We start from the raw sequence: 25,798 nt of genomic DNA, 5'->3' as shown, positions 1-25,798 counted from the left end.
GGGGGGCTAATAATTGCTAGCTTCAAATCCAGGACCAGCAACTTGCTCCTAGCCATGGCCTAGAACAACCTGGCTCTGGTCCAGGGCAAGCCGAGTGATTTTGGCAGAGCATCAGTGCCAGAAAGCCTTCTCCATGTCTGTACTGGGGCCAGGCAGCTGGGAACTATGCCTGTACTGCCATCCTTTCCCCTAGCTCTCACTCCTTGACTGCAGAGCAAATGCAACTTCTAGCTTGTAGGGAGCTGAGCCAAGGCCAGGGAACTGGAAAAAAAACATTCACACTGCCCCTTCTCCCCAGTCCTCCCCTCCACACCCCCACCCCACTGCAGCATGGGCACAGCTGAAAGATACCTGACCTCAGCGTGGCTGCCCAGTAGTTGGAAGCTGTGCCCACACTACAGTTGGGTGGGGAAACAGGAGGAGGAGAAGTGGCAGCAGCACAGACACATTTGCAACTGTTTGGCCCTGTCATAGCTCCTCATGGACTGGAAGCTGCACCCATGCCACAGCTGGGAAGCAGGGAGGCTGAGGAAAGCAGTGGTGGCATGGGCAAAGCTCCTAGCTGCCTGGCCCCAGTGTGGACATGGGAAAAGACCCCTGCTGCTGACACGCCACCATGGGCGACTGGTGCCTCCTGAGTTTGCGGGGCACCAGCAGGGCATGACCAGGGGAGATGGGTCCCCCAGCGGCCAGTACCGAGTGCACCAGCGGCATGGCAGTTGTGCAAGTGCCAGCACTTCCACCCCCAGCACTTCTGCTGCTGATGTGCCACCAGCAGAACCAATTTCAGGGGGGGCATTACTGCTCTCCATGCCCCCCCTGCCAGCCAGAGTGCTCACTCAGAGGGGGCACCAGCAATCTCGGGACACACACACACGTGTGCCCCCCCTACGCGTCCCCTGTGCACACCACCAAAGCCACTCAGCCTCTGCTAGACCAGAGCCGGGAGAGCAGGGAGAAGCAAAAGCAGCACAGGCTCAGTTGGAAGCTTCTCCAGCCCTGGCCTGGACACAGGCACAGCCCCACAAGTTCTGCAGGCCAGATAGCCTGTGGGCAGTATGGTGCTGACCTCAGTTTAAATCGTTTGGGTTGGCACATGTCACTACTGGCCTCTGAACAATATATTGGACTGTGGGAAATAGATTTTGTACCAAGCTGTCCCAGCTTGAAAGGCTACACAGAAGGATTTCTGAATACCCAAAGAATAAGCATTTAAAAGTAATCCATCTATACCAAACTAAAGCACCTTGCCTTGCATGAACAGTTACAGCAAAAATACTCCTTTAGACTACTGACTTACCGTGGAATCTGTCCCATCCAGAACATTTTGTATTAGTCTTTTCAGCTCACTGAGAGCAGCACGTAGACTGCCAGCTGGGACATCTTTGGCTGATGAGGTTTCTGAAGATTCATCCATGGAGGAGTCTGTAGAGACTGCAGAGTCTGCGCTGTCATTTCCTCGGAGATGAGAGCAAAGATATCTGACTTGGCAATAGGCTTCCCAGAGCTGCAGTCTCAGCTGGAACAAGAGAGTATTACATTAATCCATGACATCATGGATGCAGATTTGATCGACTATAGGCTCCCAGGTTGTGATCAGACCTGTTTGCTAGAAAATGCACCCTATTTCAGATAGCATATACATGAAAAATAAGTATGTATCATGTAGTGCACGTAGATTTCTAAATCTCCTCTCAAGTGTATAGACTTGAAACTAATAAGGAGAGGTGACACACATTGCCCAAGTTTATGTGGGGATCAGTGTAGGAGATGGCAATAGAATCCAGATTTCCTAACTCCCGGTCTAGTACTGTACTAGTGGATCATGATATCGCTGTACCTAGGAAAGTCATATCCCTTGCACTTTCCATCTGGAGTATATGCTTTTCAAATGAACTTTGCAGTGTGCATTAGCAGGACATCTTTTACTCTCTCTTCTAGCTAGCATGCCTCTGTATCTTTAGACAAATTTATAGAGGCACACACATACATATTGATGCAGCGCAGTGAAAAAGTAGTGTTAGATGAATAAGATGTGGATTTGCACAACAGGCTGCATCTTTTTAGTTTTTGAAACAGACATTTTAGCAGCTTTGGGGAAGACGAGGTGCAATTCCTTACAGATTGCACTTGTCTGTCAAGCTTTCCAGCTGCTAGCTGTGCTTGAGTTGATATCTATAAAATCATACTCTGCACATATTACAAAGATTTATGTTCTTCCCCAGTGGGCAGAAGCATTCATACCTGCTCTCTCTCTTGTTCCAGTTCCTCTGCTTCCATACTCTGCTCGATCTCAGATAGCAGGGATGTGCTGGTTGTATTGAAGCTTTGCAAACTTCTCTCTTCACTAAGCTCTTCTACCTTCCCTTGGAGCTGTCGATAGGACAACCGAACTTCCTGGAGCTCCATCTGACTTTGGTGCAGCTTACAAAGGGAAATCGAGTAATATAAACCAGAAGGAAAAAAAAGGTTTGTGAAAGTGACTGAATATTGGATGGAACTCAGCTTGTAAAGGACCTTGATGGAAGTAAGGGGAGTCAAGAAAGAGGGTTTCTAGGCACGCTGGAAGTCTTTGCTCGTCTGTTGAGTTTCTAAATCTAAATCAGAATTTCATTACTAGAAATGTATTCTCTACTCGACTTAGTGATGAATGGGGTTCAAAATATGGGAAAAACAAAATCAGCAGGTTATGGAAAGCTAAGGCAAATTATGAGGAACTATTCCAAACACAGCTAAGAAAACTAGATAATTAGATGACATACCAACAACTGAATTTAAAAAAGGAAAAAAAATATCATACAAGCCTTTGGGTTTCAGAGGGTGATCCCTGATCATCTGAACCACAATCACCCAAGATTCACATCAACTACCACCAAAATTCAGAAAAACAACAATTTTATCAATTTGAAACTCCAGTTATCTTAACATTACAGGTATCCATCAAGATATTTTTGAAAAACTGGAGTTTATTTGTAATTATGAGAGGCTGAACAAACCAACAAACAATTAGTTAAAAAAGTGAACTGTTAATTACAAAGTATATATATGAAAACAAGCTGGTCACTGATAAACAAAGTAATGCAAACTTATTGGGTCTTTTTTTTTTTTTTTTAAAACACTGATGGAAAATCAAATAAGTCAGTATTTGGTGCAACAAATTTCTAGTAAGCATAAGGAAATTCAATGCAGACAAGTACATTAGAGGTGATGCACACTAAAAAAAAATAACATTTTAATTTATCTGTACACACTGGAAAGTTTCAAATTAGCTGGGTCTTTTTTCCTTAGAAGCTAACTTGGAAGAGTTAGTGTAAGTGGTGGTGAAAACAGATACTAATCTATACTAAAGTCTGGGATAGCAAGAAGCATCTTCTCATGTCCTTGTCATAACTAGATGTTTTTCCAGAATCGTTAACAAGCAATGGCTCTTTCTGTTGCTGCAGCAAGGTCCTCCTTGTATAGGTATCACCAAGGAGTCACCAAGCAAGCAGGTGCTCTATGGTCTGCACTTGCATGCACTTGCATGCACGTGTGTCAGTAGAGTAGCCCCATTTGATCATGTTTGTTTTTGAACTTCCAGTTTGCATGCACAGGTATTGCCATGCTGACCAGTCTGTATCAGGCACCCTGAGAAGGTCCTTCTGGGGCTCTAGGTCCTGATTGGGGCATCTGATTATACATAATCTTTCCTTCCATAACTTCAGTTGTGCCCTGTCAGCTGTTGTGTCCAAAGGTGCAACACTGGTCAAAATACTCTTTTGCACTTTAAGCCATTTTGTTACTTCTGCGTGACCATAGAGTAGATTCTTGGCATGAACTGATCACTCCCATACTGAACACGCATACTCTGCAGTGCAGTAACCCAAGGAAATAGCAGTGGTTCGTAATGTAGCTGGGTTCTCTCCCCACTTCAAGGTGACCAGATTTCAAAGCATGTTGTTGTGGGTGCCAACTTTCTCTTCTGTCTTTCATACATGCGCTTTGAAAGTAAGCTTGGCTTCTGTATGGTGTAGTAGGTGAAAGGCTGCAACCCGCACCTTGGTTGGGTTGGGAGAAAGCTGGTTCTTCTTGCAATAATATGAGAGGGTGCCAATGGACATGTCAGTCTACTCTTGACAGTGGCAAAATCCTTCTCTTGCAACATGATGCATAGATTATAAGCATATATGAAGCTCCTCATCTTGCTCTGTATGGGTTGATCGTTGATATATATGTTAAAGAGGACTGATGCTAGCATGCTGCCCTGTGAGAGGCCATTTTGTTGTCATCTTCAGCATCTCCATTTCTTGCACAGTTCTATGTAAAAATGCCTGTTCTCCAGAAGAGATTGGATGAGCTGCACTAGGTGGTAGTCATGAGTCATATCGTAGAGTTTGGCAAGCAGGTTTTGTGGGTGACTGTGTCATATGCCACTGATAGGTCTACAAATACAGCACCTGTTATCATCCTTTTCATTTCCTAGTTTTTCATAGATTTCATAGACATTAGGGCTGGAAGGGACCTCGGAAGATCACTGAGTCCAGCACCCAAATCCATTTTCTATATGCTGGGTGATGTTTAGTATTTGGCCAGTGCAGGACTTCCCTGGTCTGAATACAGCTTGTTCTGGTATTAGATGTTGTTCAATGTGAGGTGAGAGGTGATTGAGAATAAAATGTTCATAAAGTTTATAAAGATGGCACAGGAGTGATACCAACCTGAAGTTCTCTGGGCCAGAGGCATCCTTCTGCAGCTTTAATAGAGCTATTACCTGGGCTTGTTTTCACAGTTTAGGCAGTCTAAGGGTTGATGAACAACTGTTCAGAAAGGTGCAATACCCATAACTTGGTTGTAGGACCAAAGTGCTTGATCTGCTACGTGCATATGTCAACAAGTCCAGCTGCTCTGCCATTTTTCAAGTGACTTATTCCACCATCGAGTTCATCCATTGTGTAGGATGTGCTAAAATGATTTTCCTCCAGAACAGTTTGCTGTCTAATCCATATTTTAGGCTGTTTATTCGGAGCTTTACCATCGAACTGAAGCTGGTGAGCCACCTGGTTAGCTGTGATATTGTGGTATTGCTGTACCTTCTTTGGGTCATTACTCAGCTTGCGAATGATTGACCATGCTTTCTTACTAGTGTGGGTTATATGCCCCCCTAAGATCGCTGGTGCCCCCCTGACAGCGAGTGCTCTGGCTGGTAGTGGAGCATGGAGACTGCTAGTGCCCCCCCCTGAAATTGACTCCACCAGCACACTTGGCGACCAGCCGCTGGGGGACACTCCCAGTTGCCAGCTGGCCGCTGGGGGACCCCACCCCTTGGTCATGCCCCCCACAGACCTGGGAGGCACCAGTCACCCATAGTTATATCTATTCCTTTGATCAATTCTTTCCATTTCCATGGCCTTTCTTCTTGGAGCTTGTTAGTTAGGACTGTCCCTGCCACAACAGGATCTCTTTGAAACTTTGTCAGAAGACACGTTTGCTGGTATTTTTTGTATTCAGATGTTAGGATGGGAATAAATCCTGGTATATTACTTAGGCTTCTGATTTGATTTGGACAGATTAATCGGTTTCCTGATTCAATTCAGGTTCGGAAATCTCCTCTGAATTAAGTCAGTGACCAAAGCTTTGCACAGCCCTAGTATATACCTCTTGGAAGTTTTACCCAAGGTATTCACAAAGATGGCAGCTGAGACTGGTTCGATGTGTTACTTTTTTATCGGGGTCTTCAGGAAAGCCTCTCCAATCTGCTTTCTTAAAATTGAAACGTGTACACATTGGTACCATATTTGGAGTTTTGATAAGACAGGAAGTATGAAGTGTATCCAACGCAGGTATGCCCTCTACCTTGAACACTGCATTCTGCACTGGTCTTGTCATCTCAAGAAAGTTATCAGAAAAGACCCCATGGAAGGCAACAGAATTAAAGGTATGATATGATGGATATAGGATCTAAATATGAAAAGATGAAGAGGGCTAGGAGTATGCAATTTGTAAAGGAGAAGCAATATAGGATAGCTTTATAAATATTGAAAACTACAGAGAAGGAAGTGGGAATCTTCTATTTAATTTTCTCCCATTGTAGAGTAAATTGAAGGCATTTGCTGAAATTAAAAAGTCAAAACACAGGTATTTAAAATGTTTTAACTGAATATTAAAATAGATATTAAATAGCATCTTGCAGAAATGAGTTTGTGAATATACTTCTGCAAGATATGGCAGTAAATAAATTTCAGAACTTGATTAGACTCTTATGTGTAGGAGTAAGTTACATTAATTAGAATTACTTTATAAAGGCCTGCAAGTTGGATAGCTCATGGGAAAAGTAGCAGGTACAGTCTTTCATCTTTGGCTCACCAATTCAAATCCAGATCAGGTTAGTTACAGAACATTATTATACTTTGATACCTACATTTACATACAATGAATGTCTAGGTCTCACTCAAGTTCCTACCTGAAATTTGTCCAATCTGCAGAGCCACCAACACAGCTTATGGTAATTGGCCATCTAGGTGGGAAACTATGTAGCAGAGAGGCCATGGACCAATGCAGACTGAATTCCCTAGATGTAATTCCTCAAATTTGCATGGAGACAGTGGTAGAACGGAGTAAACAAGCTTTCAGTTTCCAAAGCAGGGTCTCAGGAAAAAGTCCTCCTTTTGGCTACTGTGATACAACAGTGGACTAAATAGATGCATCCCACGTAGGGTGATTTTATACTTTCTTTTGAAGGACCAGGCAGGTCCCTCTAGCTTGTTACCCATACCTGTCAGTCTGTTTTAGTAGTAGTCCCTTTGGCTGCCTATACACGTGCTGGCTCGTATTCTAATTAGAACGTGTTGGAGCAGACTCAGTTAATTAAGTCTGCTCCATGTTCTCAACAGAACTCTTCAGCGGGGCCTCACCATCACATGTATCAGCTTCCACATGTTTTAAAATGGCCACAGAGGCACTTTATCTAAATCCCATCAGATGAGGTTTAGATAAAGCACCTCGTGTCCATTTTTAAACATGCAGGGACTTAATATATGTAATGGTGAGGCATTTTAATTAGAGCGGCTCTCCAGGAACCTTTCTAATTAAAAGCCCCCCCCAAACATGTAGAGGCAGCCTTTATTCTTATGACCCACAAACCAGTAGAGAGCATGGGAGCTAACTGCCAAAGAGTAAAAATATCCAATATGGACACAAACCAGAAGAGGGTGAGGTGAGCTGAGAACATAAGCCATAAAATATTACCACTCTTTGCTCAGAAACATTCCTGAAACACCGACAGGCCAAATTGTTCAATAACATCTTAACAGTAACATTTACTAAGCTATGCTAAGAATCGATGGGCCTGTTTTGCAAACCTTTTGAACAGTAACCAGCCCCATATTTATTACCATATTCTGACTAAAAGGAATCTAAGAGGGCCCTTTCACAAAGTCAGTCCCATAAGAGAGAAAAGGAGAAATGCACTCAAATTCCTGAACCTACAATATCAGAAAATCATAGAAAAATGGGGTTGGAAGAGACCTCAGGCAGTTTTCTAGTCCAACCTGCTGCTCAAGGCAGGATCATTCCTGACTAAACCATCACAGTAAAGTGTCTATCTAATCTGTTTTTAATCCACAACATCTCTAGGTAGACAGTTCTAATGCTTAACCACCTTCATAGTGAAAAAGTTCTTTCTAATATGCTGCCTAAATTCCCTTGCTATAATTTAAGATCACTGATCCTTGTCCTGTCCCCTGTGGCCAAAGGAAACAGTCCATCTCCATCTTTCATTATAGCCAGCCCTTCAGGTATCTGATGACTATTATCAAATCTTACCTCAGTCTTCTCTTCTCCACACTAAAAATTCCTATTTCTTTTAGCTTTTACAGTGCTGACTCATATTCAGCTCATATTCACAGTAGACCATAAGGTCCTTATCTGCAGTACTGAAGCCTAGCCAGTCTCCTCAAGTCTTTATTTGTGCATGTGACTATTCTATCCCAAGTACACTTTTCCTTATTGAATTTCCATTTGATTAATAAACTAGAAAAATAGTCCAAAATCAAAGTCATTTTGAATCCTAGCCCTACCCTCCAGTGTCTAAAACTTCACCCAACTAGATGTCATTTGAAATTTTTCTAACAGTATTCTCAATTCCATCCTCCCCAGTCATTAATAAGGATATTAGACAATACCCAAGACAGACTCTGGGGAACCCCACTAAATACCTCCTCCCAGCTAGACACCAAACCATTGAGTATAATGATCCAACCAGTTATATATCCATTCTACAGTACATTCATTTCATCTGTATTTCCTTAGCTTGCTAATGAGAATTTCATGGGAGATCATGAAAATCCTTGCTAAAGTCAAGGTATATAGCATCCACTGCTCTCTCCTCCACCTCCGTTCTAAAATGTCTATTCTCCCATCTCACTGTTATAAGAATTCTTCCTTTCTTTTAGATTCCTTTGTCAGAGTCACCAAATGTTATCTCTGCTTCCTTGTTTGTCTTCTAGGAGTCATTTTACTCATATTTTCTGATCTTCAAATCCCCAATCAAGAGACTGGAGATTTAGGGAGGACCTTCCTCAGAACCTGTCCTTTAATCATATTTTGATCAGCTCTTTCTAGTTCCTGTTCCCTCACCTGCATATCCTTTTCATGGCTTTGTCGCTCCAGGATCAGGACTCGATCTTGCAGTTCCTCCACAGTTCCCTGAAGCAAATCATTTTCCTCCATCATGGCACTAAGGCGATGCTCAAGCTCCCTCTTCCTATCAGTAAGCATTTTAATCTGAGAAAGAGAGAGAGAGAGAGAGAAAGAAAGAGAAAACTGTAGTAGTGTTCCAGGCTTGAAAATAAAATTCACAACAAGGCAAGAAAATCAAAGCGAAAAGCAGAGTTCCTATCTATTCTGTACCTAGAGAGACTTTACCCTTATATGTAACTTAGGAAGAGGCTGAAAGATAACTCCTCCAGCCATAAAATGGCAGGGGCTGGAGTGTGAAAGAAGACCTTAAGTAGCTGGAATGTGCACTGCCAGGCAAATACAGAGCAAAGGAATGACAGAAGACAGACCATTGCATTCTCTGGAATTTCCTAAGAGATAAAGTAGAGCATAGCTCCACCCAACCATTCTCCAAGATTTCACCCACACAAATCAAACATGCAAGAATGTAAGAAGGTTGTTACTCAAACCAGGTTTATTATTAGCCTGTTCCCTGAATAACCTAATATTGGAATTCCCAATTATTTCTTGGAATTCCCTGGAGGGAGGGAGCAAGTGTGCATGCACACAATGACACAGCTGCTATGCCCTTTGTGGATGGCAGGGAAGCAGCAGTTTGTTACATGTTGAATTTGACAATTTCTCAACAGGATATAATTTTACTCTTAATCATTTGTACAAAACAGTCTTTTTTTTTTTGCAAGTCTTCCAACAATCACTTATTTTAAAAATAGATTCAAGTTTTTAATTATCAAGTGCAGCATTTTCAGGTGCAGAGGGACAATGTGCCAAGTCTAAACCTTTGCAATTCATTTAGCAAGGAGCCATGTATAGGATGAATCAGCACTGATCAAGGTCACAACTCTTTAACCAAGAAAAAGGAGACATGTCCCAATCTCGTTTTCTACCCATGTGATCATTCTCTACGCCTCCCCAGGATATTGGCATGCTTGGTGTTTCACTAACTACCCAACACTCCCATTTGCTCTCTTATTATGCTTGCAAGCCTCCAAATCTCCCAGCAATTCCTGCTCTGCTCCTACCATCAAAAGTGGCCTACCTTAGCCATTTCCCATGGTTTCCTCAGCTTGTCTAGCGCTCTGCCCCTTAGCTGCTCCCAGGTTTTTTCAAAGCACTCCAGAGCTTGGGGAATAGGCAAAAGGATCTTTTCAAATCTCCTTTGCAGCTCCTTGATTAATCTATTATCTCTTTTCAGCAGCTCGTCCCATTCTGTGACTTCTGCCCTTTTTGGATGCCCTCTTAGGCCTCACTGACCCATATCCTAAATACCCTATAAGACATTTTAGGCTCTGTTTATCCATTTTATGGCCATCTCAGCTCTCTCCTTTGGAACCCCCACATCTTATTGCTCTCTAGGTCTTCTCCAGTACACCTGCATTATTTGCTAACTGTCCTCCAGACTCCCAGATATCTGCTTTCTGATTACCTTCCAAGTCTTCCTTATGATTATGCCCATAATGTATGGATAGTCTCTGGACACAGATTAACTAGACAGTCAGCTGTCTTGGAGAAATAATAAACACCGAATTTGCCCAGAGGAGTTAAATATTTATAGAGATGAAAGAATGCAATAAAAACTAAATATATCTATGCTATTTCATCAATAGAATCTCACCTGTACATACTATTTTTATATGAGTAATGATTTCTAGGATCTTTCTTTCCATTACTATTGTTACTTCGGCATGCCAGTGAGAAGAGATGCAGCAGAAATAAACATATATCATAGAGAAGGACTGTATTTTAAAGTTAGCTTTAATTATCAAATTCAGTAATGAACACTCTGTGAATGGCTATATAAAAATACAACTCTCCTCTAGGCCTCTCGCCAGGGGTAGAAGTGTAAGGAGGAATGGATGATCTAAAAAGCACAAGACAAGAAGGAACTTAACAGGTGAGGCATGCACAGTGATGGTAACAGATATGCAGTCAAATGCCAATCAAAGCATCTGTACTTACTTCAAGGACTTGCTGCTCCGCACAAAGGGGAAAGGGAAGAAAAGGAAAATGGGAAAAGGGGCAGGGAGGAAAGAAGAAATTGACAGACTTTAGGAAAAAGTTCTTACAACCAGTCTAGCCTAAATCAAAGGGGAAAGGAACAAACCTGCTTACATATCAGAGCTAAACTACAAGGGGCCTCCCCTCAGCAAAGGAGATTTCCTGCTTTCTTCTAAACCATGCAGAACAAGACAGACATTACAAAACAACCCCTGCTCCAATGCATTTGGGAGTGGTCCATAGGAAGGTAACAATATTGGGCTCCTGGAAGATTGCCACATCTTCCTGGTAAGAATTTCCTTTAGACACTGGTGTAAGTAAATTGAAAGATGAAGGTAAACTTTCACTACAATTGGTAAGAAGGTAGGGGAGCAGTGTTTTCTATCCCATCATATTAACCCTTTAATTCGGAACATTCACACAGTTGGTGTGATATAGCAGGGGACATCTTCCATTTACCGCTCAGAGAAAGAGCCCATACTTATTGCAAAACATGTTTTTGTGAGAACAGGCATAGATGTATGACAAAAGTCAGCATCTTAAAGAGGGTAAACTGAGGGGCACTTATTTGACCAACACTGTTTGGTACAGTAGCTCAAAAGAATCTATTTGCAAAATAAGAGATATGATCCCTGTGTCACTGTTAGTGGAAGCAAGGGACATCAACTAAAAAGGAAACATAGGTGGCCAACCCAATGAACTAAAGCTCTCTCTGCCCTCCCACTAGTATTCCTTCATCTTACTGGCACAAAACATGACTATTAACCTTTTGGTTTTGTGTCCCCAGTTCAAAGGGGTTTATTATAGAAGATTAAACCAAAACATACTTGCTTACTTGCTATTAAACCATGATGGGCAGCCAACTCACCTCAGCTTGGAGACTCTCAAGCCGTACTATATGTTGGTTGGTTGAGGAGCTTTTCTCCCGGAAGTCTTCTCGAAGAGTATGGACCTGCATAGAGAGCTGTCTCTCCACTTCCGATGCCTGCAGAGAGGAAGCCAACTGAAATTACCTCAGAGTAAACAACATAGGGCAGAAAAAAGTAGAAAAATACAAGTTGTAAAATCTCTTTTGGAAGGGAGAAGTGTATGTAAGAGTGAGCTGTAAATTAATTTTATTTCCCAGCAAATTCTTAACTCAGTGCAAGCCAAAAAGATTGCAAACCAACCCAGAATTAATCCCATGTAAATTTCTACTATAGCAATTCAAGTGTCTCTTTTCCTGCAGGGATAGAGGGCAGTCAATTGAATATAACCCACAGCTTTCCCCAGTATCAAAATATTGTATTTTTTACAACCTTTATTCCATACAGGTGCTTGGGCTAATCTTCAACAGCAGCTGCCCAATTTGCCTCATCTGTATCTGCTTATATTGGCTAGAAAAGAGGTATAGCTCAGTAGGTATAGCTGTGCAAAGCTTTGTTCCCTGATTCGATTTGGCGGATACCTGGCCTGATTCGGTGGCCAAATCTCCGAATCCAAATCGAATGAGAGGACCCTTTAATCTCTCCAAATTGAATCAGAACCCTCTGAATTGACTCGGACACAGAGACAGCTTTAAATGGTTTTTCTGCATACGTCTAGGGAGCAGGGGCTCATGAATGCTGCGATGCTGGGGTGCACGGGGCGTCCCACAGAAGCACGGGGGGATCCCCAGCACGCTCGGCAGCAGACCCGGAAGTGGGCCAGAAGCACTTCTGGTCGCCCCTGGCTGCTGCCGACGCTGCCAGAGGCACCTGCGGGTGATCGCTGACTCCTGGTTGGTGCTTGCCACCTTCCAACCCCCCCGTCAACAGTGCCGGCGGTGTCTGCGGGAGCTCCCTGCTCACCACCACCAGGTTCCTGCTGCCACCAGTGCAGCTGTGCCCCCCCAGCCGCTGGGGGCACGCACTGGTCATGAGAACAGTTACAGGACAGCCTGCCAGCCAGATACAAGTACTCCTGACTTAATGTCGTCCTGGTTAATGTTGTTTTGTTATTACGTCGCTGATCTATTACAGAACATACTCGTTTAAAGTCGCGCAATGTTCAGTTATAACGTTGTTTGGCTGCCACCTGCTAGCAGGTAAATACTGTGACGTAATTGGATTTGTTTACCATCGTTTCGCTTAAAGTTGAATTTTCAAGAACGTAACTATGACGTTAAGCAAGGAGTAGCTGTACATTTCCAGTCAGACTGGATTTGTAACAGATCTTTCAACGGGAGGGATTCAGCAACATTTAAAAAAAAACAAAACTTATTTCTACTTAAATGCTCTGTAGATGGTTTGGTGTCTGACTTTTACATAAATACACATAAGATTATAAACATGTGACTCTTATTAAAAACTCCTTGTTACGTATCACAATTGGATGGTCTGTTTGATAGGGTTGTGACTTCCATTACACCTATACAGAAAAAAACCAAGAGAACAAAACATCCCCTCTCCCCACATAGGTTAATTGGTGGGTAGCAATGGTATAAGAGACAGCAAAAGCAATCCTGACTTTCTGCTCTGTGGGCACAGTGCCATGTCAGGTTGGGGCTGAACTTGCTAATAATGGGGTCCTGACTTAAAGATTTTGGGGTGAAGACCTCCTTTTTGTGGAAAGAGGAATTCCCTCAGGAATCACTGGAGTGACAAAATCAGTATAACCATTCAGTTCTGTCAGCAAACATCATGCTAGTGCCACTGTCTCAGTCCTTGCTCCTTAATCCAAAGAGGGATTGCCGCTAAAAAACAGGGTGGAATTTCCTGCCAGCTCCTTAAATCCTGTTTGTTTCCCCTATCAATCAGTGACAGGTCCAGCTCTGAAAATGCTGCTGCTCTTCTGATGAGTAGGAATTTACACCGCTGCACTTGTATGCAAAGTTCTGCCATGGCTATGCTGCATGGAAAGGCTACAGCTTGCTGGGTTCAGCAGATATTCCTTGTATTCAGAGTGGAGGGCAGTTGGGGAGTAACTGATGATTAGGCGGCTCCACCAGTCATTTTTGTCTGAGGGTTGAGTGAAGGCATAACCAGGGTAGCAACCCTGAGCGCTGGCTTGGAGAGGGGATGTGTGGTGAAAAAGGAGTGCAAAACTAACTGCTGCTGCTACAGCTCTGCTTTAATGTTGGGGGTATGGCAGCAGGCAGAAATTGCCACTGCTCCATGCATCCCACTACCCTGGGTGCCTGGCTGCTTTATTACACCTCTGGGGTTCAGTGCAAATGAAAAAATGCTACAGCAAACCTTTGCATGCAGTGGCAGCATAGTCTGTTATGATGAAGTGTTGCCAATCTGACATACAGTCAAAGGAAGCAATGCTGTCAAGCTGGACAGAGAAAAACATGAACATTATTCTACCATTTCTTACCAACATAAGAAATGTTCAGCTTCAATCTAAGGCATCTACTCCATGTTTCATACAGTACACAATTAACTGGTTAATTGTGCAATAAATTTAAAGCAGCCACATGTGCAAAGTAATTATTACATCATAAAGGGACTACCCAGCTATAAGGGCCAGCCAGCTACAAATTTAGTGCCTGAAAATGTATAACAACTCTATAGCGGGTTTCTAGCCAGCTTTAATTTGAACACGTTGCGCGTAGGGGTGTGCGAAGCGGGCCCAATTGATTCGGATTCAGATTCAGCCCGAATCAGGGGCAGTGATTCGATTCGTGGATTTGGATCGCTGCCCCCAATTCGATTCAGCTGAATCCAAATTTAAAGATTTGATGCTGATTCGGAGAATCAGCAATTCAAACAGACACAGCTTTAAAAGTTTTCTCTACATACCACAAGGTACCATAAAATCATAGAATCAATGAGTGGGAAGGGACCTGGACAGATCATCTAGTCCAACCCCCTGCCATGGGCAGGAAGGAGCACTGGGGATGGCAGGGGTCATAAGACCCCAGCCAGGTGCCTATCCAGTCTCCTTTTGAAGATTTCCAGGGAAGGTGAGAGCACCACCTCTCTGGGAAGCCTATTTCAGGCTCTGGCCACCCTTAAAGTGAAGCAGTTCTTCCTAATATCTAACCTAAACCTATCCTCCCTCAGCTTGTGGCCATTGTTCCTGGTGACTCCAAGGGGGGCCCTGGTGAACAGACTTTCCCGAGTCCCTGCTGCTGGCCCCTGATAAGGTTGTAGGCAGCCACAAGATCCCCCCTCAGTCTCCTCTTGCGGAGACTGAAAAGATTCAGGTCCCTCAGCCTTTTCTCATAGGGCTGGCCACGGAGGCCCCCAACCATATAAGTGGCCTCCTCTGGACCCTCTCTGGGTTCTCCATGTCCCTCCTGACGTGCGGTTTGCGAACGCTGGGATGCAGGGGCAGAGGAAGCATCCCACAGGAGTGTGGGGGGGGGCCCTCCACGTGCTCGGTGGTGAACCTGGAAATGGTCCACTTCTGGGTCCACTAGGGAGCACGCAGGGGTCCGGCCCGCGACCCACCCCCTCGGCTCGGCAATCAGCCGTGGAGGATCTTGGGTGCCGCCCCAGACCCAGGAGGCACCAGTCGCTGAGCCAGAAGGGTGTGAGGGGGCCCCCCATTGGGCTCCTCAGCAGACCTGGAGCTAGACCAGAAGTGCTTCTGGTCCACTTCCGGACCTGCAGCAGAGCACCCTGGGGAGCCCCCTGGGCTTCTGTAGGAGACTCCATGTGCCCCAGCATCGCAGCATTCACGAGCCACCTGCTACCTAGAGGTATGTAAAAAAACATGTAAAGCTGTGTCTATGCCCAAATCTCTGAATTGATTCAGAGGGCTCTGATTTGATTCGGAGAGATTGAAGGGTCCTCAGATTCATTTCGGATCTGCAGATTTGGCCATTGAATTGGGCCAAGTCTGTTGAATCAAATCAGGGACCGAAGCTTCACACAGCCCTAGTGGCAAGGCCCCAAATATCCTAAAAATGGACATGGGGATTAAGGTACAACTGTTTCAAAATGATCCTTAAATGTGCATATCTCAACAAATCACAACCCTCAGCTGAGCAAGCCACTCCATTTCCTCCAGACTGAAAAAAAGTAGTAAAACAGAAGAAAATAGCTTCGTTAGTTTTTTTCTGACTTTTCTTCTTCCCTGATTGCTGAATGCTCTTCAAACAAGATAGACTTTCTAAGGAATCTGTACTGCACAACATCATGATTAAAAAACTAGAACAATATAAAAAAACCCCAACCTGGCACACATTAAATGGATTAAAAACTAGCTTAATGGGAAGTCAGACAAGATGATCGCAATATTTCCTTGTGTTTTTATAATGAATCAAGTTACAAGCTCTATGAGAAAGTTTTCCCTCATGTCTAACCTAAGCGTCCCTTGCTGCAATTTGAGACCATTGCTCCTTGTTCTGTCATCTGCCACCACTGAAAATAGTCCAGCTCCATCCTCTTCAGAACCACCTCCAGGTAGTTGAAGACTGTTATTAAATCCCCTCTCAGTCTCCTCTTCTACAGGCTAAATAAGCCCAGTTCCCTCACCCTCTCCTCATAAGTCACGTGCCCCAGCACCATAACCAATTTCATTGCCCTCTGCTGGACTCCCTCCAATTTGTCTACATCCTTTTCGTAGTGGGGAACCCAAAGTTGGTCACACTACTCCACATGTGGCCTCCCTCACCAGTGACAAAGAGAGGGGAATAATCACTTCCCCTGACCTGCTGGCAACACTCCTACTAATGCTGCCCAGTATGTCATCATTAGCCTTCTTCACAATAAGGGCACACTGCTGGCTCGTATTCAGCTTACTGGACCCCCCAGGTCCTTTGCTGCAGAGCTGCTGCTCAGCCAGTAGGTCCCCAGCCTGTTCTGGTGCATGGGACTGTTCCATCCCAAGTGCAGGAATTTGCATGTGTCCTTTTTGAACCTCATGAGATTTCTTTTGGTCCAATCCTCCAGTTTGTCTATGTCTCTCTGAATCCTAGCTCCTACCCTCCAGGATATCTACCACTCCTCCCAGTGTGGGGTAAATCAACAGGACTTAACCACCTAAATTACTCAAGTAATTTTGAAAATGTTACCCAGAGTCCACAAGTATTGATCTTGTGCTTATCCAAGCAGGGCTCCCATCTTTCTACTGTTTCCTTTCTCAAGTCTTCACAAAAGGGGAGAGAAAGCCTCCACCACATTTCTTCCAGAGCTTCCTTAGAGGTTTGCCTAGTTCTGGAGGTTGTCATTGGCCCTCAAGGTTAGATGCAGAGAAGGAAATGAAAGCCTCTCTCACAAGTCCTGCTATTTTTCTCATTGCTTTTGACGAAATGGAATAAAGAACCACACAGTGCTTCTTCAGTGCCCTTTTCCTTATAACCTCTAGGAGTCAAGTGAACAACTTCAATCTCAGCTCTCTTTAGTCCTTTGGGGAAAGGAAGTATAAATTACCAATTCTAAGTTTGCTTCCCCTTTCTTTGAAGAAAGATGAGAGACAGTGGATTCCCCCTCTTAAAGATCAACAGCTCACTCAGGGGAGGAGCGTACTCTTTAACCCAGGACTTTTTAATGTTTTTTAATTTAGATTTTTCAAGTTAAACAAGCCATTGGTACTGGATAATGTGCTCTTAGATATGCCCTTTCAATACTGATGATGTATTTTTGCTGTGCTACTAAACAGTAAAAACAAAACATGGAAAGTAGATGATCAAGAGACCACTAATTATGGTGTCTGGATGATTTTAAAAAGTATTTCCCATACCTTTGACCCCTCCAGGCTACCTGCTATGGACTAAACATGGCATCTATATTTTCTCAGTAAACTTGAAAGACATTTAATAACTGCTTTACAAGGCAAATCTCAGTATAAAGCAGTGGTCTAACATTTTGTTTTTCAACAAGTATTGCTAACTTGGATAATTTCAGTGGTAAACCTAATCTCAGTATCATAGGTGAATTCATCATCCAGAATTGCACATTTTACTGGCTGCTCACAAGTGGAATATGAACTAACCGTCAAAGAGAGACTTGTGAATGGCTACATACTACTGGCTAAGAAGGATTAGTTAACTGAAAATAATGGCTTAATAAATGGGTGTACAGCTCACTGTTCACACATTGCAGTGGGTGTTTAAGTACCAGTTTCTCCGTTGAACTTATTTAAACTTTGAATTTAATATGCGGCTTAGCCAAAGAGGAAAATGCTACATGTAAAAAGATAACTCAGTCTTGCTCCTAGTGAAGTCAACAGAGGGCTGTCCCATTTATGTATTATAATAAAACATCACTAAAAATCCAGTTACAGGACAGAATAAACCTAGAGGACATCTAATATTCATCAGAGCACAGTAGTGCCTGTTTTGCTCTTCTACACGTGCTTGTTCCACACATGAAAGATGTCATGAAGTTCTGAAGAATTGATCAGACAATTCAGTTTTGATTTCAAATTCAAAATGCCTCCAATATATTATAATGGGGGGGGGGGGAAATCAAACAAAATTAGCATTCAAGGGTTGAAAACTTATTCTTTGTTTTTAGAAGATAATAAGAGTGATATGGGTCTAGTGTTAACAGAAAGGTTATCTTAATTCTGCTGATAGCTTTTCTACATGTTATGCAATGTTGAGGAAATCATTTAATTTCTCTATGCCTCAGTTACTCCATACAGAAAATGGGAACAAATAGGAGTCTTATGCCTTGAGAGTCAGATTGTAATTCCACTGCTGATTTCGGTGTGATGAGAATTTGATTCCAATTATTTGTAACAAGCACTAGCATGCTTCATTAGAAAATTATGATACCTGAGCACCAGGATGTTGAAGGTAGACCCTTAAATTTCTTCAGTTTTTTCATCTGGACTGAATTTGAAATGATATGACTGAATGATGAGCCTACAGGAGATCAAGACACTCATAAGATCAGAATGAAAAGTTTCTACAGTTAAAACCTTTGTCTAATAAGCAAGGCATGCATGTACCTTTTTCAACAGCCAGACATCTCTGAAAGCAGAAAATCATAAACTTAATATTTCAAACTGAATGCGATGTTTGATCACATCTTAAACTCTTTTTACTGATTAACTGAAAACAGTTTTTAAGGAACAGAAATCAGTATGGATAAAAAATGTGAGATATTAGAAATCTTGTTCAGAAACATGCTCTGAACTCTCAGTTCCCATTCCAGGATACAGAATTCAGGAGATTCAAGTCTCCATTGTCAAGTTATTACATGCATATATATTAAAATGCAACAGGGAGGAAATATACAGAACTCTAACCAAGAGATTTTGCATTTGGATATCCAAAAACTACCTCTACCCCTTCTCAAAGTGCCTGTGCCTAGAAATGAGACACAATGACAGATCCAAAGCAAGTGACTACTGAAAGCTTAAAAGATCCTGACATCTAGTCCTTTAACATAAATAATAAACAAGAACATGAAGCTATGTAGGGCATCTTTAATGTGTGGCTACCAGCACACAGTTGTGAAATGGGGAGTGAACTCTATCATTCTCTCCCATAAAGTACAGGATGTTATTTCTAAGATTAGTATAAACTTCAGTCTAGATATTATTTATTAATCATAAACAAAAAGTAAATCCATTAGATGACCCAGGATTACTGCCCCGTCTTTTTGAGCTGCCAATGCGCGAATGTGTCTGTGCTTGCAAACTAGGTAAGTTGGGATGTCAAAAAGCATGTTTCCACTTTCAAACAGATATATACCAAATATGCAGACATGACTTCAGCAGCTGTTTTTGCATATCTGGCTAATAATCTTTAAGAAACCAATGAGTACAATTTGAAAGAGAAGTTCCCATAACTGTAGAGGAGAAAAACTTTTAGAATAAGAGAGAAGAAAAGACTAGACAGTTTTAAACTGGATATAGAACAGGGGTGGGCAATTATTTCAGGTGGAGGGCCACTTACTGAGTTTTGGCAAGCCATCAAGGGCCTCATGACAGGCAGCCAGGGGCAGATAAATATTGATTTTCTAAATTTTTTAGGGACCCCGCGGGCCAGATAGACTGGCCTCGTGGGCCACATTTTGCCCACTCTGATATAGAAGTTATTAAGTCAACTATCCACCAAGTCAAATTCCCATTAATTTATCTCCAAGTCTAATTCTAGAGTAACATTGATTCTTACATTCATTTTTTAAAAATGTTCAAGTTTTTCTGAAACTTGAAGCCTGACCGCTGATAAGATTTTTTTTTTAAACTTTCATTACCAATAGCCTGGGTTAAAGAGCACTTGCTCATGAAAGCTTATGCATCTTTGACTCAGTTAGTCTATAAGGTGCATCTCTACCCAGTCTCCTATCTCTGTAAAAGTGTGTTACTGAATTTGGTCACAAAACAAGACTAACTTAAAATTAACATACAACTCAGGACTGTCTCCTTGGGCTAATGGGAAAGCTCTATTAATGACTCACATTGAATGAAGTCACAAATTAAAAAAAAAGAAACAAGAAAGAGTCTGATACCACCACCTAACACGTAATAGGATAGTTCACACAACAGTACATTACAATTATAGAGAATACCTTAAAAAAATCAAAGCCCTCTAGTTTAAAATGAAAAGTATCCTGCTGCTCTTAACTATTTTGGTGATCAAATCATTGCAACATTCCCTGCTCAGCCACTGCTTTTTTCATTCTCCCCAGTACCCTGAAATGGTGCTTACTATTGAATTCAACTGGCAGATAAGTTCATATTACAAGCTTTTAGAAATCTACTGTCTGTACATACCTGACATTCAAATGCTTTTCCATGTATGTTTTTGACAACTTCCAGATATAATCCTGGTGTTTATATATGTGCTGGGGGGGGCACTTTAATTAGAAAGGATAAAGTGCCCCTGCTGACATTTTGAAGAACAGGGATGCTGATGCATGAGGTGCAGGAGGCTGCTGGAGTGTGGTAATTGCCACATTCCAGGGCTAAGGACGGAAGTTACACATAAACTGGTTTAAGTAATCAGAAACTGGTTTAAACTTGTAACAAAAGTTCAGTCCACATAAACCAGTTTCAAAATGGCTGAAATTGGTTTAAGATAAACCTGGTTGAATGTAGTATCACTTAACTGATTTGGCTCAAACAAGTTTATGAAACTTTTGTCTCAGATCCCTTCCTGATTCAAATTAAATCAAAATCCCCCCCAGTATCCCAACATGCTCTGCAGCCCTGGGCTGGGCTGTCCGCTCCAGCAGAAAAGTGCTGGGGGTGGGGCTTGAAGAGAGAGGCAGAGATTGCCCTCCCCCCACAGGCAAACCCTGGCTGGGGTATGAGGCCAGGGAGGGGGGTTAAACACCCTCCCCCTCCCCGAGTACAGAGCTGCCCAGCCCTGCTAAACTTACTGTAAATTACTGCTGCCTATAACTGTGGACTACAAATCCCAGAGGTACCTGGAAGCAGGAAGAGGAAATGATGAGCAACCCATCAGAGTCCTGCTTCTATGATTCTGGACTGCAATTCCCAGAGACCTCGGGGGCAGCAGGAAGAAGTGCCAGAGAGCTGTGCTCTAGTGCCCCGCCTCCCAAGCTTCTGGCCTGAGGCACTGTAGGCACGTGGCTGCATTACCTGAATCAAAGGTAAATGTGTGTCCAGTTGTTTCTCAGTTTAATCTTTGCAGCTTAGACTAACCTGCAAAAATAGGGTTGATTCTGCCTCAGGCTTTTTGACTGTGTACTTAGCCTAGCAGACTCGATTAATCAAGCACGCTGGAATTACTGTGCATCAGAGCAGCCTCCCTGCTTGTCTATAGGCATCTTAATTATTAATATCTTTCAGGAAGAAATAGTCTGTTTAGACCATAGGAGCCTTGGGGGAAGATAGTCTCCCTCTCCCTTCTCTTAGGCACAAGATAGAGCACAATGTCAGGGATCAACAAATAAGAGTATTAATAACGTATTATTAACAGTAACTTCTGGGCACTTTATAAAATAGAGTTAAATATATTTAAAACAATAAAACCCAAAATGTGTAACAAGGTGAATACACTATGGAGATGCTGGAAATTGCATGGTCATATCTTTTCCATCATACTCCTCACCCAATCTTCAGTCTTCTGTTTTGCTAAATTTAATTCACATACATTATTGCAGACATTTAACCCAACAAGAAAATGTTATCTGTGTGTACAACTCCACTAATATACATGGGATAATTCCCTTGAGCCCCAAGCCCTTCATGGCAGGGAACTGGTTTTTAAAATGCCAACTATTTCAGTAGCACCCTTTAGATAATAAAAAAGAAACAGCAGCAGCAACTCTCTAGAACAGGCTAAAGGTACTGCATTTAACTGGATCACTATTTCAAGATTCAAGATGAGGCTCATTGTAAGAGGTAAGTACACAACTACATACTCAGAATTCTCAAAAGTACTCAATACCACATCTTGGGGGGGGTGCCAAGAACTGAGCACTTCTGAAAATCTGGTCACTAGGTTTGGAGTGGTTTTGAAAGCCTGGTCTTGGTGTTGCCATGGTTGCTTTTTATCTAATTTTTTAAAACAAATTTTCCCAAGATGAGATCACATAAGGTCTATGGAAGATGTGGGAGTATGGAAGCAAGAGCACAGAACTCTTTGTGGAAGCTTGTCCTCCCACAGTTGAGGTTTTGAAGAGAGTTTCTTAAAGCCATCCTTTCTAAGATCAGTTTTTGGAATATTTGCTAATATTTCTGCACTTTCAATTATGTCCTACACAAAACTATGTTCAGAAAGAACAAAAATAAAGCAAGTAAATTAACAAAAAGGACAATCTATATGAAAAATAAAAGGATAAAGCTTCTGCTTAACAAACACCATCAAAATCACACAGTGCGTTATTCCATATACATGCAAAGTTCACTATTCTTTTTTTATCTGGGTTGCAGGACATTATGTAAAATTAGGAACACGGAATGAAATACAGGGTGGGTGATCACCTGAGCTGGACAAAGTCATTTTACATTTGTGTAAAGTATTTTAATAAAGCGTTTTGTTGGAGAAGACAGAAGGGGAGGTAGAATTGAGTCAGAGGAATAAGAACCACTGGAGAAATGTTACTGCCAAATGCTAGGGATAGTGTAATTGTAGGCGTAAATCAGAATCTACTGAAATGATACTGTGAGCAGGGACTCTTGTGTGGCTAGCTCTGCACAGTGAATTTGGTTCACCAATGCTCTAATTAACTCGTACCTGCAGCCAAGGTTTGAAAATGTAGATCAATCTGTTATGGCTTAATATAAGATCCTTTCCCACATGGTTTTGTAACAGCAGAGATCTGCTCCAGAAGGATGCATATAATGTGCTTTTGAACTTTTGGGTTTTTTAGTACCAAGGTCGCTGCTTCTGGACACCTGTGAGCTCTGAAACTAAATGACATATTTAGGGTTTTCAGTAGACCCAAGGCTAAACCAGGTGGGCTTCAAATAGGTATAAAACTGAGAACTACCAAAAGCAACATGGCCAGCAGTTTAGCTTTCTCTATAGTTATTAATTAGAAAAATTCACCACTCAGGCAAACTCAAACCAATAGAGAATACAGCCTAAAGACATTGTCCAAGATCTCAGACAAAAAATATTACAAAGTCAAGCAAAGTGGGGATTACAGAGAAGGCCATCTGTCCTATGCACCTCTGTATGCCCATTCAAAAAGCTAGCTGTTAAGACTTGGTCCTTTCCCAGTAGATGAGGATCTGATGGTAGGCTCTCCAAAGCCACAAAAGGACGGCTTCCTGCCTACATGGCGAGATTCAGTAAGACTTTAAGTGGGACCTGATGTACCATTAGTGTGGTTAAATTAATATTTTTTCCACCACTGATCTCCAGTAAGTGAAAATGAAGGTTAATGTGATCAGTGATGGAACAGAAATTTTTACACTGCTCATAGCAGTTTCTATTGAATGGTATTTTTCCTGTGACTGATACTTCTCTTGTATGTGCACAAGTCTTTGGTAGGAGTAGTAAATATACTATATCATAACACTCTCTGCCCAAGTAAGGGCCATTCAGAAGTACATCAAATAGCATAACTTACACTTTCTTCCAGTCCCTCAGCATTCAAGTTATAATAGTGCAGGCCCTACCTCCACTACTAATTCTAGAAGAGCCAGTGCACAATTTGGTGCATCACTGTTCTAGCACACATTTTTGTAGTGTGGGTGGGATAATGGACTTTCAGAATCATGTTAGGAAACAATGTGACAACCTAATTTACAGCCCTCTTACATAAAGATTTCAACTCACTTATGTGTCCATCATCTTATGCATGACCCATTGGTCTGGTTTTCTTGAGCATGCTTTTTCTTAAAATCTGTACCATGTGACAATAGTGGAGTTCTCTTTGCTTTCAAGGGAGACCTGCATGGGTTTCTTCCCCCAGGGCATACATGTGTTCACAATATGTTGGTAAGACCTTGTTATCCAATACCAGAATTATTATTTTAAAATATTACTTGATATAATTATGAAAAATACAATAAATAATATTTTCAATGTAACAGTTTCATGCATTTCCATTTGAGTTTGATCTCTGTCTGATCCCAGCTTTCATCATTAATTTCTATATTCTCTGCACACTTCTCCCCCTTTCTTCTTCTCTTCTCTCTTTTTCTTGCCTTCCTGCCTCTTTAGTTCTTTCCATGACTGTCCTCAAGTTGATTTTTTCTTGAATCTCCTCCCTTGTCACAGAAGGCCCCAAATGCCACCATTTCATATGTGTATTTAGTTTAAATAACCAGAACCAACAATATTTTGGGGCTCAAACTGACCAAGAAATGGTCAATGAAAGAATGTATACCACTAGCATTTTTTCTGTCCCCAATACCACAGTGCAGTTGTTAGTTATCTTAGTCTCTAGAACAAGTCTTGAATGACTGTAGTTCGCATTGACATCACTGACACAGGATTGCTGTAGCACAGCCTTTCTTCCCCCCATATCCCATCTCAGGAGCAGGAGGGTGGTGAATAACTAAATGACACCACCTTTACAACACCTAAGGAGTCACGTATGCTTCATGGGAAATGCCTAGATGCCTGATAATGGTGGCTTTATAGTCCCTCTGCAACATCAGAATCAGGTGACCAAGGATATGGGCTATTTTATTTACACAGATTTTTATATGACAACTTGTTCTGGGATCTGAGCAGCACGGGAAAGGAAAAGACCATTCCCTGCACTGTATCCTTTTATTGAAAGAGAAGATTTCCATATCAGATCAGACCCAGTCAGTCTATCTACAACAGTAGCCAGTACCGGATACTTAAGAGAAAAGTGAAAAATGCATGGCAATAGGCAGTTAGAGGACAAGCTGTCCAGAAATATTTTCTAAGTACCCTCACTTAGAAACTGGTTTATGCCCTGAAACACAAGGTTTCTCCTCAAAATTTGTTAAGCACCATTTTTTATGGTTGTTCCTCTAGATCTTCTTGTTATCTGTATCAGAATCCAACCCTTTGAAGAACCCTATGGAGCTCCTGGACTCAGTGGTATCTAGCAGAGGTGCACTGATAAGAGATATTTGGTGCCGATACCAATAGCCGATTTTTAAGGAGGCATATCAGCCAACACCGATCTGATTTCCAATACACAGCCTGGCAGCTTGAAGAGCTCCAGAGAGTTCTAATGAATGGATCCGTGCCATCTTGGCGAGGAGTGGCCAGTGGTGTCTCTCAGGGGTCTGTGCTTGGTCCAGTGGGGGGGACTAAAAAAACCCTACACATCTACAGGTTTGGCGGCACCAAACTGATCAGCACCATGAATGAAAGGGCCTGGGGTTAAAAATAGACTACAGTATGAATATGAGCCAGCAGTGCAACGCTGTAGCCAATAGAGCAAAGAATACCCTGGCATACATCAATTGATATATCTCCAGCAAAACTAGGGAAGTGATTCTCTCACTTTACTCAGCATTGGTGAGACTGCAGCTCGAGTACTGTATCCAGTCCTGGGTGCCACACTTCAACAAGGACATGGTAAAGCTCGAGAGAGTCCACAGAAGGGCCACCCATATAATCAAAGACTTGCATGGCAAGCTGTATGAGGAAAGGCTGAGGGACCTGGGACTCTTCAGCTTGAAAAAGAGAAGGCTGAGAGGGGACTTGGTAGCAGAGTACTGCTACATCAGGGGAATACATCAAAGGCTCAGTGAACAACTGTTCACCAGGGCACCCTTGGGGAAAGCCAGGAATAATGGCCACAAATTCCTG

The 25,798-nt window shown here is 42.3% G+C and overlaps 1 protein-coding gene across 1 annotated transcript in view; it reads right to left on the bottom strand.

Moving 5' to 3' along the window:
• Nucleotides 1-25,798, bottom strand: part of BICDL1 (BICD family like cargo adaptor 1) — an 86,439-nt gene that overhangs the window by 19,804 nt on the left and 40,837 nt on the right. Inside the window, exons 3-7 of the mRNA XM_019506782.1 lie at nt 11,582-11,698; nt 10,675-10,686; nt 8,614-8,760; nt 2,245-2,424; nt 1,301-1,519 (exon numbers count right to left, since the gene is read on the bottom strand). Of these exons, the coding sequence (XP_019362327.1) occupies nt 1,301-1,519; nt 2,245-2,424; nt 8,614-8,760; nt 10,675-10,686; nt 11,582-11,698 (675 nt within the window). The remainder of the gene's footprint in view (nt 1-1,300; nt 1,520-2,244; nt 2,425-8,613; nt 8,761-10,674; nt 10,687-11,581; nt 11,699-25,798) is intronic.

The sequence above is a fragment of the Gavialis gangeticus genome, unplaced genomic scaffold (assembly GCF_001723915.1).
Source record: "Gavialis gangeticus isolate Ggan-Ray unplaced genomic scaffold, GavGan_comp1, whole genome shotgun sequence".
Classification (NCBI taxonomy): Eukaryota; Metazoa; Chordata; order Crocodylia; family Gavialidae; genus Gavialis; species Gavialis gangeticus.
Note: the sequence above shows the minus strand (reverse complement) of the source record. Positions and strands in the feature narration are given on the sequence as shown.